General features: G+C 38.5%; 1 protein-coding gene across 16 annotated transcripts in view; it reads left to right on the top strand.

Annotated features, from left to right (window-relative positions):
• SOX6 (SRY-box transcription factor 6) overlaps nucleotides 1–17123 on the top strand; it is a 652457-nt gene that overhangs the window by 558440 nt on the left and 76894 nt on the right. For all 16 annotated transcript variants that reach the window (XM_027580197.2, XM_027580203.2, XM_027580196.2 and 13 more), the window contains 3 exons: nucleotides 5585–5734; nucleotides 11264–11447; nucleotides 14465–14652. In XM_027580197.2, coding sequence (XP_027435998.2) covers nucleotides 5585–5734; nucleotides 11264–11447; nucleotides 14465–14652 — 522 coding nt within the window. The remainder of the gene's footprint in view (nucleotides 1–5584; nucleotides 5735–11263; nucleotides 11448–14464; nucleotides 14653–17123) is intronic.

The following is a 17123-nucleotide window of genomic DNA, read 5'->3' as shown; positions in this document are numbered from 1 at the left end:
GTTTCCATATACTGGAGCATACTGGTGCCAATTTAAAGCCCCTGTCAATTTCCATTTTTATCAAGTTCTCCTATTTCAACCTATACTCTGCATAGTTCCTTTTACTTTATCAGTCTATTAAATATGTGTCACTAGGGTATTTCGAGTGTCTTCTCTTATGGCTCAGAGATTGGCTGGAGAAGGGAGTTGTTTAGATCAAAATTGCGCCCCTTGCTCCTTCAAGGTGGCTGGTGGTACCATTAACTCTTTCCGTATTTGAGGACTGTGAAGTGCCATTTGAGAGAAAGTCGCTGCAAGACTTCTGGAAATATAGTTTGCTATTTGAGAACTTGGAGCAGCAGCAACATCAGAATCTCTCTTCTCCCAACGATTCTTGTCTGGTGGCTGGGCACAGGAAATGGGTTTCATTACTATTCACTGTATAGCTTATTTAAAGCACATGGGCTTTAAAGTGAGTCTGACTCTAAAAAGATAATTCCCATTTTATATAATTATTTTGATAACTAAATAAAATAATAAATGTAGGGGCGCCTGGGTGTCTCAGTTGGTTGGGTGACTGCCTTTGGCTCGGGTCATGATCCCAGGGTCCTGGGATCGAGCCCCGCATCGGGCTCCCTGCTTGGCGGGAGGCCTGCTTCTCCCTCTCCCACTGCCCCTGCTTGTGTTCCCTCTCTCTCTCTCTCTCTCTCTGTCAACTAAATGGATAAATAAAATCTTTAAAAAAATAATAATAATAAATGTAAAATACCTGACACAGAACCTGACTGAGTGCACAATGTATGTTTGTTGAATGAACATATGAATGAATGAGGGTGATGATTGAATGGCTGGATGAGTGGTTATGTGGTTATGTGAAAATCGTGTAATTATGAGAATACAGGCCTTGCACCTTTTTTTTCTATGGGGCTCTCCATTGGAGATCTTACATCATTTTATCATAGAAAGCAGGTATTATATATATATATATATACCTGTATATTTCACATTATGTTAAGTATTAGGTACACTGTGACACTACGCATTGTAATTGGACATGAATTTGGCTGCACTGGGGTTAAAGCAGGGCTCTCTTCCCAAGTGCTGTAGTGTTATAAAATGACTGACAGAGTACATTTTTCAGGTCCTGACCATAGACTAGTGTATATAGTCCAAGACACTCAAGAATTTCACCATAAGGCTGAATTTGGTAGACCTATTATTTGTGTTGAATGTAAGTAGGCCTAGTTATTAAAGTATCACTAGGATCCGAATGCAAGATAGGTTTTTCTTGAAGGCTAGTCTCAGGACACAGAACTCTAGAAGCAGTATTAGAGGTATATATTTATGGATTTGTGAGCTCTTCATAGGACTTTCTTAATCTAATTCATTTAAAAGATTGGTCAATGAGTTAGTGGTAAAGCATGGGAAAGATTCTAGGTGTCTTAGTTTTAGTTCATTGCTTTTTCTAGATCCTTCTTTTTTGAGGGTTAAAGTCTAAAATGATTAATGTGACCTATTAAGACTCTACCCCTCTCTGGCCTCTTCTTATGCTACTCCACCCTCACTCAATAGTGCTGCCACCTTGGCCTTTTTTGAATTTCTTGAAATGTTATCTTCTTTTCTACCTCAGAGCCATAATAATCAGTGTTCTTTTTTCTGGAATGTTCTTTATAACCTTTCCACCTGGATAATTCTTGCTTAAAGTATTACTTCCTTAGAGAAGCTATTTTGATTCTCCAGACTATGTTAAACACCTTTGTTCAATGTTCTTTTGACATTCTGTATTTTTCTTTCTCACACTCAACCTGACCATAATTCATAGTTCTGTCTAAGCATTTATTTAATATCAGTTATTCTTTCTAGCTCCATTAAGGCATGGGCTGTTTCAGAGTTGCTTGCTGTTGTACCTCTGGTATTTAGCGTAATGTTTAGGTAATAATAAGCATTTGATAAAGATTTGCCATTGAACAAATTCATCAATGCTGGAAATGTGCCTGCAAGGTGCAATGGTTGGCTCATCATATAGTCATTTCTACTTTAAATGGTCATGTTGAAATGAGAGCTAGAGTGTTCTTCTAATACCAATACTAACTAGTTATGCCGTCTTGAGCATGGCACTTCTCTTCTATAGTCCTCCACTCATTAGTAGAAGGAGGAGGTAAGACTAGACTAAATGATCTGGTAAGACCCTTTCAGTTCTGGAGCTAAATGTGGCATTTTTCAACGTACCAAAATCTTAATACTGGCTACTTTATTAAACCTGAACTAATAATAATAAAGGTGGAATATTTTTAGCCATAAAATAGTAAAAGCATTTCTTAAAATGCTCCTATAAAATACGTGTGATTTTATAATTTTGAAAAAATATTTAGCTAGGCTCATTTTTTACATGTATGCACTGCATGTCTTTTATAAATCTTGGACAAAGAAACAATATCCCAAATAATCACTGAACATTTTTCAAAATTGAAATGGAAAAAATCTATATTTACAGGAACAGTCTTCACCAAAGCTTAAATGTTTGTGAGACTCTGGCTAAGCCTGTTATAAGCTTTACTACATTGTTGGTTTTATAAACCTCAACTGTGTTTGGAAATGAATATTTATCCTCATCATTGTGACTATGAACTATGATCTCGGAATCCTATGTGGAATGACACTTTTGTAAACTCTTATGCAATAGTTTATCAGAGTTTAACCTTTCTCTTTCCCAAACCATTAGCCTGCAAAGGAGTTTTTGAACTAAAGCTATGTATTTGAATAACTCATATTTTATGTTCTTCCAAAAAAGGATGCAGTAGCATTTAGAGAAACTAAATAAGTAACTAGGCTGAAAAGAAAAATTGGTACTACCCCTCAGTTGCTACTCAACGGTAGAATTTGTGTCAGAAAAGTTTGAGACAGGTGACTGAAGCTAGCAGTTATTGAAAAGCTTTCTAGTTAACATTTTAACAAATGACTTCAAAAGATTAATTTCTTGTGAAACAGTGTGATTTAATTTGGGCTGGGTTTATTTTCCTTTTTTTTTTTAAACTCAGGAGCATAAAATTATTCATTAAATATCTTCATATACCACTTCTGTTGCCTCATTTATAGAGAATATCTCTCCTTCCTAACATCCAGTGATTTTATATAGTATGTTAATTCAGAAAATATTGGTTGGTTATCTTTTATTTGCAAGGCACTATTCTTGCTGCTAGGCATTCAAATAATCAGGTGGATCATGACTTCAATAAGCTTATGGTCTATCCAGCATGATAAGACATATGTGTACAACTAAACACAGGTTTAAAAAAAGTGATAGGTACCACAAAAAAGGTGCACATCAAGTGTTCAGGATCTATATCTTACATCTTCTCCAAAGCTATGTGCTTGTTCCAAGACTTTGATTCCTCCACAGTTTCTAACACGGAGACTTGCGTATAGAATATATTCAATTAATGTTGGCTTAGAAGATGAGCTGTCTGTGAAATCGTTTGGTAAAGCTGCACCTATTCAGTGAATGGCATTCTTTTTATCTAGGTCAGATCTGAAGTCTTTAGTCTGAAAAGCATGGTACTTACATCTAAAATTATATATTATATATATATTTTGTTAGATAGGATGTGACAATTTTTACCTTTGTGAGCGCCTTCTATGTTTATATTGGCCTCTATTTTCTGATTTTTAGTTCAAGGCTTATTCTACTCCATCTTATCTGATACCCAGTTGGCCCAGCTCTGTAAGTGTTATGGTATGTGGTGATGCTGCTTCTTGCCATGACCAGTGATCACAGCTCACAGGGAACCCTGAGGAATCTCAGTATTTCTGGGATCTTTCCTCTCTTAGGTACAAACCACTAGAAAGAGATATGAAATAAATGGTTTTCAAAGCTTTAGAGGAAGCAATTAATATTATTTCTAAAAAGCAAAAAACGACTGTATTGTTCAGTCCGAAGACTTTCTGAATTTAGTCAGCTTTTTTAAATACAGATTCGTTCCCAAGGATTTGTTTTTCTGTGTTTTCCCTAGTTGAAGTTCCCTGGAGGAGTCAAAATTGAGTAAAATTGACTTTCTCCTGATCTTGTGAGTTATTGAGGGAAAATGAAGGCATAAATGACACCTAAGGACTTTTGCCTCTCTAAGATTTCATGACTCTTTAATACTCAGTAGGAGGGCATATTGGTCACAACGCCAGATACTGTGTGGCCCACGCTTTTTCAGCTCTCAACCATCTTCACTCCATTCAGTATAAAACTTTTCTTCAGTGGTTTTATCCAAGCAGAAAAATTTCAGAAGCTTCACTTGCCCCCCCTTTGGAGATACCTGGGTGAATTTCAAAGGAAAAGGATACCACAGAGTAAAAAGAAAACAGAAGATTCTGGTAGCCTTTTCTCCCCAAGTTCTAGCAATTTGACCGATTCTTACTTGTGAATTTTTCTTGCCACTGAGTCATTGCACATACAGAATTATGAAACTTTAATTTCTTTAGAGGCTTGTTATATTAGAAAAATTGTTCCAAAGAAAGCAACAATCATGACATAAGCACATCTGGCTCTTGCAAATTATTCTTTATTAAGCTTTCATTTAATTACATGTGCTGAAAGGTCTGTTTTTGATTACTGTTAATTTTTTTTATTTGTCCATCTGAATGATAGTAAAGCTGGAAATTACATACAAACCACCTGTTTTTTTCCCTTACTAATATGGCAAAGTTTGAGCTATTTTCTCTGTGGTTGATGAACTAGGAAGCTTTCTATTTATTATGATAGAAATATGACTATCAAGGTAATGGCTTAATCTTGATTATAAGAAGAAAAGAAAATATTTGAATGGAGTTTCCAAGCATTAAATAGTGTGAAGATTGAGGTATCTGAATTCTGGTTAACCATAGCAGATTAACACATTCATTTATTACCAATTTCACCCAAAAGCTAATAAATCAACAGTTAAGGATTTAACATGCTGTGCTAGGAAAAAGAAGCTTTATTTTATTTCATTTCATTTCATTCCATTTCATTTCATTTTTTGGTCAAGAATCTGGCTATATTCTCTTGAGGATTATGTTATATGCTACCTAGAAATAAGACCTCAAGAAAACAGTGACTGCTGTTGAGCCTCGGGGATCTTGAGGGCAGCATTCTTATCATCCAGAAGGATCAGCATCCCCAAGAGAAGCTTGGTCAGTATTGAATAAGAACAATGTTCTTCCAGGAATCCCTAGGAAAGTTCAGATTAGTTAGTTATTTCATGAATATTAAAATTACATGAATGGACATACTGACATTTGAAGAACTTTTTATAACAATTTTAGGCACTAGAATGAATCATAGAAACTATTTAGTCAAATTCCTTTTTGTACCAAAGATACTGAGTTCTAGAGCACTCAAACCCTTTGTTCAGGTTCATAGAGTTATTGCTAGAAGGAGCAGGACCAGGACAATGGCTCTCATGCTAGTACCCTTTCTTTGTATTATTTGGTCTCTCTTATTTCCCCTTTAAAAAATAGTGAAAGAGAAATTGTAGGGCTGTCAGAGAAATAGTTATCTAACAATATGGTAAGTTTTTTGCGAAACTCAATTTCAGCTGCCTTTAAAAAGATAATGTTTGTCTTCTCTGTTTTGCAGCAGCTCTATGCCGCTCAGCTGGCCAGCATGCAGGTGTCACCTGGAGCAAAGATGCCATCAGCTCCGCAGCCACCAAACCCAGCAGGGGCAGTCTCACCTACCGGGATAAAAAATGAAAAGAGAGGGACCAGCCCTGTAACTCAAGTTAAGGTACTTACTTTGCAGGATTGTGAAAACAGTTTGGAAAACAGCTTCACAAGAAAAGTAGTGAGCCAGGCTGGGGTGGGAATAAACTGCAGGAAGCATAGCAGCACAAAGGAACCCCAAATGCTCCTCTTTATGGTAAATTTCATGATTGAGCACTGAGAAACAGGTGTTTCCCTTTTGATGACAATAGTGCCATATTGTGAGATCTTTACCTAAATCTGCAGATTCACTTCTCAGAAGCTTTTCCCCTTTGGATTCTGGCTTTTATTTTTTAATGTTCACTGGCATGAGTGGCCACGGTTTTATTTCTAGTCTTTGTCATGGACTTGTGATACTTTCTTTTGAAGTTCCTTAAACAGGTGGGAGCCAACTTATAGTAGCAGAAAAGGAGGTTCTCAAAAATTTAGATTTAAAAAAAAAGGGGGACAGAAAAGAATCTACTGCTGAACTTCATATGGTTTGTTGATAAAGGTCTCTTCTTCAAGAATAGTTAATGTGGGCTCTGAGGAATGAGCGGTGTCATTATCTATTCATCCTTTGATGCCAGGTAGTTGTGCGAGGACAAACAGGCTCTTCCAAGTTATGGCTGGGACATTGGTAGATGCCTCTTCTCACTAATTTTCAGTGCCTTAAAACATGGCACCTAGGAGGTATTTGATGACAGAGGGAAATGGATGATATGCTCCAACTTTGTGCTGCAGCTGATACCTACAGGCGGTACCAGTTGGTTTTTATAATATAGTTCAGAGAAACAATTGTTTTGTATCACTGACTTACCTACTTAGAGGGATAGTCTAAGCACGGAGGTATTACTGTAATGTGCCCAAAGTATTACATTTGGAGAAAATTTGCAGGTATTAAATTTTCACAAGGGAAACATCTAAGGCCAACAAAACAGCATCAACTGCTGCAAAACCACTGAAATTGTTTTATTTTCTATAATGTGCAGATAGGAATTAATTTAATGCCGCCATGCTTTAAATTCTCCAAAGAAATAGATGAACGTTTATGCTTTGTTGTTAGAAATTTTGAGGTATGACAATAGGCAGCTTACATTTAATAAGGTAGCATGACTTATGGAAACAGGCTATCTATTTTGTGTCCCAAGAGTTTCTGTTTGTGAGTAAGAGTCAGAACACTACAAGTCAAACCAAAGCACTTTGTTTAATTATAGTTGTTAGAATGTGGACATATCAAACATTATTGACTTGAGGTATTGAATATTCGATATTTAACATGAAAAAGTCATTTTAGAAGTGACTTGGCCAAATGGAACTGCACCAAACCAAGCCTTTACTAGATGAGTAAAATGTTCCCTGGTTAAATTCAAGTTTACATCTGCTTTTACCATTCCAGCTTTGTGGGCCAACTGAGTTTTATTACTCACTTGACCACATGCAAATTCTTAGGCAGTTCTCTATATAATTTGACTTGACCATATTTTATGTTAATAACAAAGGAAACATTCTTTATACTTATTAGATTGTTTATTGTATGTGTGGGTAAAAATATATAGATCGAGACATAAAGCAAATGTTTTAAATAAAAAAAAATAACTGCTACCTATTATTGAAGAAGTTCTGAGAGTAATCTCATGAATTGGTAATTGAAAGGATTATGGTCACTAAAATATGATTCTGTCTATAACCATTGCTTTCCCTCTGTATATAACGTGACCACATGACATAGGGCATAGCTTGCTGAAGGTAACAAAATTAAACATAGATGGTCTTATATACCTTCTTTCCCTCAGAATTTTTATCTACTATAATTATCAACATCAGAACTTAGAATGGTTTTTTTTGTTGTTGTTCAAATTTCAGTTCTACCACTTTTACCATCTGTGTCACTTTGGGCAAGTTACTTAACTTCTTTCAGCCTTAGTTTTCTGCTCTGAAAAATGGGAGTTAATATTATAAGTCTTAAACCCTCTAGCAGATAGTGAGTATTCACCCCATAAATGTAAGTATAGTGACTGTGATGATCGTGATCTGATGGTAATAAAGAAGATGATGGTGGTGTTGGTGGTAGTGGTTGTAATGGAAATATCCAGTTGTATACCAAGAGAGAGCCTAACTGAATACCTAGAGGATTTCCATGTTCAGCTACAGTGGAGGAACTGGGATCAGATTTAGTCTCCCAGCTTAAGCAACTGAAACATAGGACAAAATATATAAAACAATGATTCTCAGACATTTGCAATAGGAATATAGAACAGTGATTCCTGAGAAAAGAGAAACAAGTGAGGCAAGTACTACGATTATTCCAGCTTACTGTCTAGAGGTAGTTTCTAGGTCAGAGGGCAAGTAGGGCTATCCACATGGAACATGGCAGGCTCCCTGAGTAGAGACATAGAGTTCAGAGTTTTGGGACACCAAGGTAGGCAGAATTTGTGAGGTAGAGTACCAGAGAGGAGGGGGCTGCACACTGAGAGAGAGTACTGAAAATCTGTAGAAGATTCCCCTGTATTTAGCTGAATATTCATCAGCATATGCATATGAGGAAACTCTCTGAGGCCAGGGGAGAATACCAGATGTAGCAGGCAAAGCAATTGCAAGGTTCACAAAGGACTGAGAGTGGTTTGTATTCCCATTAGCCAGAGTGGAAAGATCTCCTGACATACGGGGTATCAAGTAGTGTTGCCCAAAGGGTGTTACCTCAATAATGGGGTCAAATTACCCCTAGATTAATGGCTTCTCTGAACCTACCTCACAAGCTTAAAAGCAAGCCTAGAAAGGACCAAATTTTTCTGTGTCTCAGAAGAAAGTCCACAAATATTTGAAAGAATACACGAACTCCAACACCCAGCAATGTAAAAATTCATAGTGTATAGCATCCGTTCAATAATTACCAGGCTTTTGTAGAAGCAAGAGAATATGAACAATAATGAGGAGAAAAGTCAATCAATAGAAACAGACCCCAAAATGGCACAGATGATAGAATTAGTAGTTGAGACAGTAAAAACAGCTACTAGAGGGTCAGCCAACTGTAGCCAAATGAAGAGGTAGGCAAATCTTCCTCCTAAAAAACACCCACGAAATTTCTTTCAGGTCAGGGCATGCTGTGAGAACCAATATCGGGACTGCCATGGTGAAAAAGAATTTACTTGATTGGGAGTTGGTAGATGCTTCCTATGCCCAGTGGCATTGTTGGCAGAAGTGGCAATCATTGAATTATAAAAATAAATAACTGGGGTATAGTCAAAGCTGAAAAAAAGAGATGCTATAAGCTCCGTATATTTAAGAAGATAGAGGAAAACATGAGCATTATAAGGCAAGACGTGAAACACATCCATGGAATGTCTGGAGATGAGAAATACAGTTTTTGAGTTGAAAAGTATACTGGACTAGTACTGATGGGATTAGACGTCAGAGAAGGAAAGATTAGTGAACTTGATGACAGAATGATGGAGCTACCCAAAATGAAGTACATAGAAAGAAGCCTGTCAGTGCTGTGGGACATCACTTGGCCTAATGTATGCACCCAGAGCCTCAGAAGGAACAGGAAGGAACAGAAAAATATATTTGAAGAAGTAATGGCTGAAAATTTTCCAACTTTGAAGAACAGTCTGAACTCAGATACCTAAGAAGGTCAGTGAACTCCAAATAAAAGAAACATGGAGAAAACTATATACCTAGCATATAAATCACTGTTATTTAGATAGGAGTAAAGGAACAAATTAGTCTAAATATCCTTTGAGTGCAGAGTAAAGAGAAGTAAATTGTAATCAAGCACGGAAGACATTTTTTTTTAAAGATTTATTTATTTATTTATTTGACAGAGAGACACAGCGAGAGAGGGAACACAAGCAGGGGGAGTGGGAGAGAGAGAAGCAGGTTTCCTGCGGAGGAGGGAGCCCGATGCGGGGCTCGATCCCAGGACCCTGGGATCATGACCTGAGCCAGAGGCAGACGCTTAATGACTGAGCCACCCAGGAGCCCCTCGGAAGACATTTTTGACATGCATAATGATGCAGTCGTGTTTCCTGAGACCCCCTCCTATGTCTAGATATAGACAAATGTAGATTGCAACAGAGATGTGCCAGATTATTTATTTCCTACCAAGAAAAAAAAATTCACTACATTATCAAATGACTTATTTTCTCTGATAGTTTAATAGAAAAGGGACCTGGGATTTGGAGTCCAGTAAACTCGAATTCACATGTCGTCCTTCCATGTATGGCTTTGAACAATGATTTTATCACTCTGACCCTTCCTTCTTTGTGAATTTAGAATAATACTGCCCAACCTCATAGACTTACTGCTAGTTAAATGAGCTAATATACGTGAAAATGTCTAGCAGAGTCCTTGGTGTATATACTGGCTTCTCTGTGCATGTTGTTTCTATTTTCTCTTTCTGATCATTCTCCTGAGTAGCCTTTTCTGGCATCTCTTTTTGTCCCCCCTTAAACAATGACCATGATACTAGGGGAGACCTTAGAGATCAGGTAGGATCAGGCTCTCTTCCCAAAGGGGAGGAGGATGTTCTGTTTCCAAGCTCTATTGTGTTTTAAAAAATGACATTGAAAAAGTTCTCCATGCCTTCTTAGAAGCAAAAGAGAAATTAACACTTGCTGACAATTTTATTGTAGAACACAATAATATAGATCTTAAAACTGAACATTTAAATGAAGATGTTTATATTACAACTTAATTTCTAAAACGATGGGCATGTTGTTATATGTGTTTAATGGCAGGATACATGAGACAAAATAAAGGCAAGGAGTTTAGCTTTCAAGCTCCTGCTTACACTAGAGTTACAAGTCAGATACTTGAATACTGTGCCCAGTATAGAAGAACAGACATCTTAAAATAAACATTCTGTAAATATACACAGCAAAGAATTTTATAAAGAGACATCACTTTAGACACGAAAAATAAATTACATATAGCATGGTATGTAAAACATAATTATAATGTGTGCTTGCTCTTTGCAAAAATTAATTTTAAACCTGAATAGAGACCAGAATATAGGCCATGAGGAGTGTCCACACCCAGAAAGCCACATAGAAACCATGCTGTGGCATGTGGCTCCCTGGGCAGAGGCCCAGGAGAGCAGAAGAAGCCGGTGTTTCCATTTTTAAAGTACTTGCAATTGTTTGATTTAAAATATATATTAAAAAATTAGCTGCAGAGCCTATTTATAGTTGCAGGAACTTTTCAGAGAGAATAACACAAAAGCACTACAGAGCTGCTGAAATTTTAAATAATTCTTTGTAAATGCCCTAGGTTAATTTAGATCCTTGAAAACACATTAGGAAATTAAGCTGTAATGTGAGCTAATTCAGATTTTAATTTGGCAAAAAGAATGATCCAACTACACAGTTAATGTAAATAGAAGCATAACACAGGGAAATTAATGAGGTTTCCTTCCGATGAATCTTCGAGGAGGTAGATAATTAGCTTCTTTTGTTATTATTGTAGGAGAACGTGGCATTGTCTCTGAGGTGTAAAATAACTGTGGCTTACTAAGTGATAATGTGCTTCATTTGTCTTTTTTTCTTTAATAATGATTTATGTTGAACTCTTGTAGGATGAAGCAGCAGCACAGCCGCTAAATCTCTCTTCCAGACCCAAGACGGCCGAGCCTGTGAGGGCCCCCACATCTCCCGCCCAGAGCCTCTTCCCAGCCGGCAAAACCAGCCCCGTCCATCTGCCCAACAAAAGCGGCATCCCCAGCCCCGTTGGAGGAAGCTTGGGAAGAGGATCCTCTTTAGGTAAATGGAAAGGTCACCAACAGGAAGAGATTTATGAATTAGGTAAAAGAAAGCAAACCTGTCCAGTGATGACTGATCCCTGTTTCCAAAGTGTTCCTTAGTCCAAGGGGGAAAAAAAAAAAAGTAAAAGTAAAATCCTTTCTACTGAAACAAAACTCCTTTTGGTGTCTTGAGTGGTTAGAACTTTTGGAAAAGGTCGTAATATAAATCCTGCTGGGATGAGTTCTTTAGAGACTGCTGAGTTAGATCCAGCAAATCAGAGACTTGGGGATTTCTGTGTTCGGTTAATGCTTTGTCACTGAAGTAACTCTAGGCGGACAAGAGACTCCAATGGGCTAAAGGGACCTGGCCTCCAGGCTGCCTGCCAAAAGTCCAAAATTTCTTCGAAGTTTTATATTTTCTTTTTAAAATGTATGTGAATTTTACATCTTATCCCATATTAGTTTTGCATTAAAACAAATGTGAATGACACACTTCAATGACATAGTATGAAATAAAATTGATACCTGATAAGATATGTCATAATGATCTTCGGGCTTCTTACACTCTCTGATATATTGCCAAGGATCTCTAGGGACATTCATACCCCAGTGAGAAGTAAAGAGGGAAAACATGGGTTTTGGCATCAGACAGACTTGGACTCAGAGCCTTCACATACGCGCTAGGTGACTCTGGGAAAGTTATTTAATATCTTTGAACTCAGTTTCCTAATCTCTTAGAGGGGAATATTATTACCTAGCTCATACGTTATTATGAGAATCCGGAGAGAAAAATGCATATAAAATGCCTAACACAGTCTCTGGCACCTAGAAGGCATATAATTTAAAAAAAAAAAAACTAGACTGAACCAATACCACCACATTTACATATACATGTGGAATAGAACAATAAACTTGAAAGCATTTGTCAGTAGCAGAGTGCCAAATAAGTATTAACATGTTGTTACTAAGCCTCTTAATTTTCATATAAGACACAGAGATAAGAAGGGATTGGGGACTTAGAACAATGTTTCTTCACCACATTACCTTCCTTGCCTTATTGAGTCCCGGAGCCTGAAATGCTTATTATAATAAACAAAATAGTATGTAAGTGTAGCCATTTACAGTTGAAAAGCATTTTTGCCTATCTTATCTCATATGATTTTTCATGATCATCTTATGACGTAGTGCATTATTACCCTCATCATATGATGAAGTAAAATGATTCTTACAGGTAAAATGGCTTGCCCAATGCCATGTAGCTATTAATAAGTAAAGCCAAGACTACAATCTGGGTCCTCTTGCCTAAGTTATATAAACTTGGTGCTCTCTTTTATGAACTCACAGTTGGAGTATTTGCTGCACTGTGTTGGGTTTAAGTGAATCTTCTGATGGTGAGATATACCTCTTCCTCGTTAAAATTTGGGACATTAGGAACCTATTCTCGTTTTGAGTCTGGATGCCTCTGCAGGGGGCGAGGAGGTTTTCACTTCAAGTCAGTGATATTCGTGTGGGAGAGAGAAGTGAATCATTCCCAGTATGTGAATATGGTTGCTAGATTGTTGGAAGTTGTGAAGTAAGAAAAAAAAAGCCAACTTAAGGATAAATAATAGGCTTGATCTTGAATTGGCTTTATTGGCCTTCTCATTATCCAGTTCTGAATTTTGTTTGGAAAGTATTTGCTATACTGGGCATCATGAGGGACAAAGATGACAGCTCACAGGTCCTGGTGTTATGGAGTATATACTTGAGCAGAGCATGTTTCTTAGATCATAAGCTAGAAATGGGCTAAAGCAATCACAATTTTGTCCAGACGGTATTGGATAGAAATGTTGTTTGGTTTTTATCAGAACAGCTCCAGAGCAAAAGCTAAGAGGTTTTCTATATCCTAAGAAGCGATTGTTTGACTGTTAAACAACTTACTGTAGAAAGCCTTGGTAATTCTTTCTGAGCTCATGCATATGCACGTGCACTGCACACACACACACACACACATGCATGGTGTGGACTTTACTCTAGCCTGGTTTCCTCTGTCCTGTCTATCTGAGGTGTATGTGTGTGCATACACATACATGTGCCATGAAATATTCATACCAGCATACAAATAAATGGATCACATTAAACTTTACCACAGGAGCTGAAATCGATCACTCAGCAAGCAATTGCCTTCTTTCAGTCTAAAAATGGGAAAAGCTTATGTAAAGTATTAATTTTAACCTACAGTAAAATGCAAGATATGGAAGACAATTGGTTAGCTTAATTTTATTTTTTTCCCTCTGAGTTGTATAGAATATAACGAAAATAAATATTTATTCTCACTTTATTTGAAGCTTTGTACTGACGTGAAAACGATTCCCACACATACAGCCTCCCTGTCAGGAAGACAGGGAGCTTAGAGCCGTAGGTGTTCGGCTGGGGGTAGGGAATGGGTTGTCATTCTCTTGGTAAATAACTGAGGCAGCATGATGAGTAGAATGCTTCATTAACCAGCCAGTGATTGGGGAATGCAGAGTGCAGTGTATTCCTTCCCGCCCCCTCTCTCCTGCAGTGGACATATGAACACACAGATAAAGATGTTGCCGTAGTACACAGAATTTTTTTTGGTAGGCCAGAGACAGCTTTCCTGTATTAGTATACCCAGTATCACAGATATCTCTGTACCTCTCCTTACCCCCTTCTTGCCTACTACTCCCCCACTAATTGTTGGATCTCACCAGAACACACACACACGCGCACACACACACACACACACGCACACACACACACAGAGTTGGCAGTTGGAATCTCAGAACCTTCCCCTGTGAAGAGGTAAGGGGACAGGGCCCCGATTAACTGGCATGCTGGGCTATCCTCCATCGGCTAAGAGGCCAGCACATCCTGGTTTCCTGGGGCTCTATGTAGAGTCCTGCAGTTTTCCGAAGAGCAAACACGCCCCTGTCTTGTTCGGAGAAGGCAGCATTCTACAGGGGAGTGGATAGTGGCAGTATTTTGTTAGCATCTAGCCTCGTAAGCTTCTGATGATGCATCCTGTGTATGCAGATATCCTGTCCAGTCTCAACTCCCCCGCCCTGTTTGGCGATCAGGACACAGTGATGAAAGCCATTCAGGAGGCTCGGAAGATGCGCGAACAGATCCAGCGGGAACAACAGCAGCACCAGCCGCATGGTGTGGATGGGAAACTGTCCTCCGTGAATAATATGGGGCTGAACAACTGCAGGAATGAAAAGGTAAAATTTGCTTCCCTCCTTCACTGGCTCTGCTAGACCCATTGGCTCATTCTCATCTGGCTCTCTCCAGGCAGCCAAAGCTTTGGGTTTGTGGCCTGACGGCTGTTTCGTGTGTCACATTCAAGCATTACTGCTGATGAACACGTACACCCTCTCCCACTTACTGCGGGGTTGCCTGCCATGCACCCAACCTGGCACCCGCCCTGCCTGCCTACTGGGGCCTTTGTGTCCCATTACGAAAGATTGAAAATGTTTTATGATGAAGGGGGTATGAGGTGATTAGAAGAGGAATAGAACATCAGAATATTTTAAAAGAAGGAAGAAGCATATATGCTCGTGAGGAAGACTACTGTATTACTATGACTCACCATTGAATTTATTACTAAGTTTCCTGTCAGCCAAGGCAAAAAATAAAACAAAGCAACTTACAAAATGCATTCATTTCTTTTTTGGTTCACCAAATTATGTATCCAGTGCTTGTTCTATAGTAGACACTGTTCCCGGCCCCGGAGATACAACAGTGAACAATCCAGACAAAAATCCCTGCTCTCCTAGAGCCCGTGCTGTGATAAGGGAGCACAGACAATGACAAGATCGACAATTAAATAGATAATGTAATGTCAGTAATATCAGGAGGTGAATAGAAGCCGTGAGAGAAACAGAAGCAAGTTAAGTAGGGAGTTAGAGGGTGTTCTTTTAGATGGGGTGGAAAGGACTGTGAGGAAGTGACACTTGAGGGAGACCTCAGGGAAGGCATGGTGCAGGCCAGCGGAAGAGTGGGAGGCAGAGCATCCAGGTAGCAGGGGTGAGTGGAGGGCGTGTAGTGGTCCTTAGAGTGTACCAGGAACAAGGAGACCCATGTGACACGAGTAGCGCGAGAGAAGGAAGAGCGGTGGGACATGAAGTAAAGTGATAGCCTGGGGTGGAACATGCTGGACCTTGTAGGCCCTGGAAAGGATTTGCATTTTATTCTGAGGGTGATAGGAATCCCCAGATGGGTTTTGTCCAGGGCAGAAACATGGTCTGATTTACATAAAAAAGGACTGTTCTGCCTAATCTGCAAGAATGGACTGGAGGAAGTTAAGAATGGAAACAAGGAGACCAGTTGAGAGGCTGTTGTAGTACACTGGGTGAGAAATTCTGATTATCTGATGAATGAATGAAACATGCCATTTTTTTAAAAAGAGATGACCATATTTTCCCAGTGCCACATTCTGAAAGTTCTTTTTTTCTTTTTTTTTAACATGAGAACTGTAAAGGAACAAATGAGTAGCATAGTGGGCAGTGTCTTTGGTAACAGTTTTAGAATAAATTTAAAAAGTTATTTCCATTCATACGTTTATTCGGTATAGGCTGAATATAACTTAAAAGTTAGGACCAAGAGTCTTCTCTTTGTTTCCATCCTTGCTAGACTCCATTCTTTCTAATAAACTTATACTTTCCTAGTTCCTAGAAGGAGTTTTAAACTAGCATGTGGAAAAGGTCACAAGACAAGTACAAGGTCATGTGTACTGTTACTTAAGTATTTGAATATATAGCTATAACCAGGGTGTTGTTTATTTTTCTTTGTTTCCTTGTCAAAACGTATGGTGATGTGACACTCTGAGATTTTGGGTATATTCATTTCCTAAAACTATAACAAATGATCATAAATTAGATGGCTTAAAACAACAGAAATTTATTTTCTCATTATTCTGGAGACTAGTTTAAAATCAAGGTGTTGGCTGGGCCATACTCCTTCTGAAAATTCTAGGGAAGATTCCTTCCTTGCCACGTCCTAGCTTCTGATGGTTGCTGGCAAGTTTTGCCATTCCTTGCCTTATAGCTGCATCATTCCAGTTTCTGCTTCTCTCCACAGGGCTGTCACCAGTGTGTGTGTGTGTGTGTGTGTGTGTGTGTGTGTGTGTGTGTGTCTCCAAATCTCCCTCTTTTTATAAGGGCACAAGTCGTTGTACACTCTAATCCAGTGTGACCTCATTTTAACTTGATTACATCTGCAAAGACTCTATTTCCATTTAAGTTCACATTCATAGGTACTAAGCGTTAGGACCTGAAGATATCTTTTTGGGGGACACAATTCAACCAATTACAGTGGGATACAGAACCATTGCTCATGTTAAATCAACCTCTCATCCTTGATTGATCTCCGATATTCTGTAGCCATTCTAGCAGATGGCTGGGGTTCATGGGCTGGGAAGGAGTTTAAGGGGATAGACGTATGATGGAATTCTCAAAGTATGAATGTGATCAGTCCTTACGTAGATTAGGAAGCTTAGCTCTGGAAGGGTTGACTTCCAAAGCTCAATGAAGAATTTTATTGTGTCCTCACTGCATTGACTTACTAAGGTTAGCATCAAACAATCAATAAAAAATTGGTCACTATTGCACCCCTTTGCCTTTATTGATCCTCTTGGTGGGAGGTTCAGATCAGGTAGGAGAGAAACTATTTGGGGAAATAATGTGTCTTTTGG

Source organism: Zalophus californianus, chromosome 11, assembly GCF_009762305.2.
Source record: "Zalophus californianus isolate mZalCal1 chromosome 11, mZalCal1.pri.v2, whole genome shotgun sequence".
In the NCBI taxonomy this organism is placed as follows: Eukaryota; Metazoa; Chordata; class Mammalia; order Carnivora; family Otariidae; genus Zalophus; species Zalophus californianus.
Note: the sequence above shows the minus strand (reverse complement) of the source record. Positions and strands in the feature narration are given on the sequence as shown.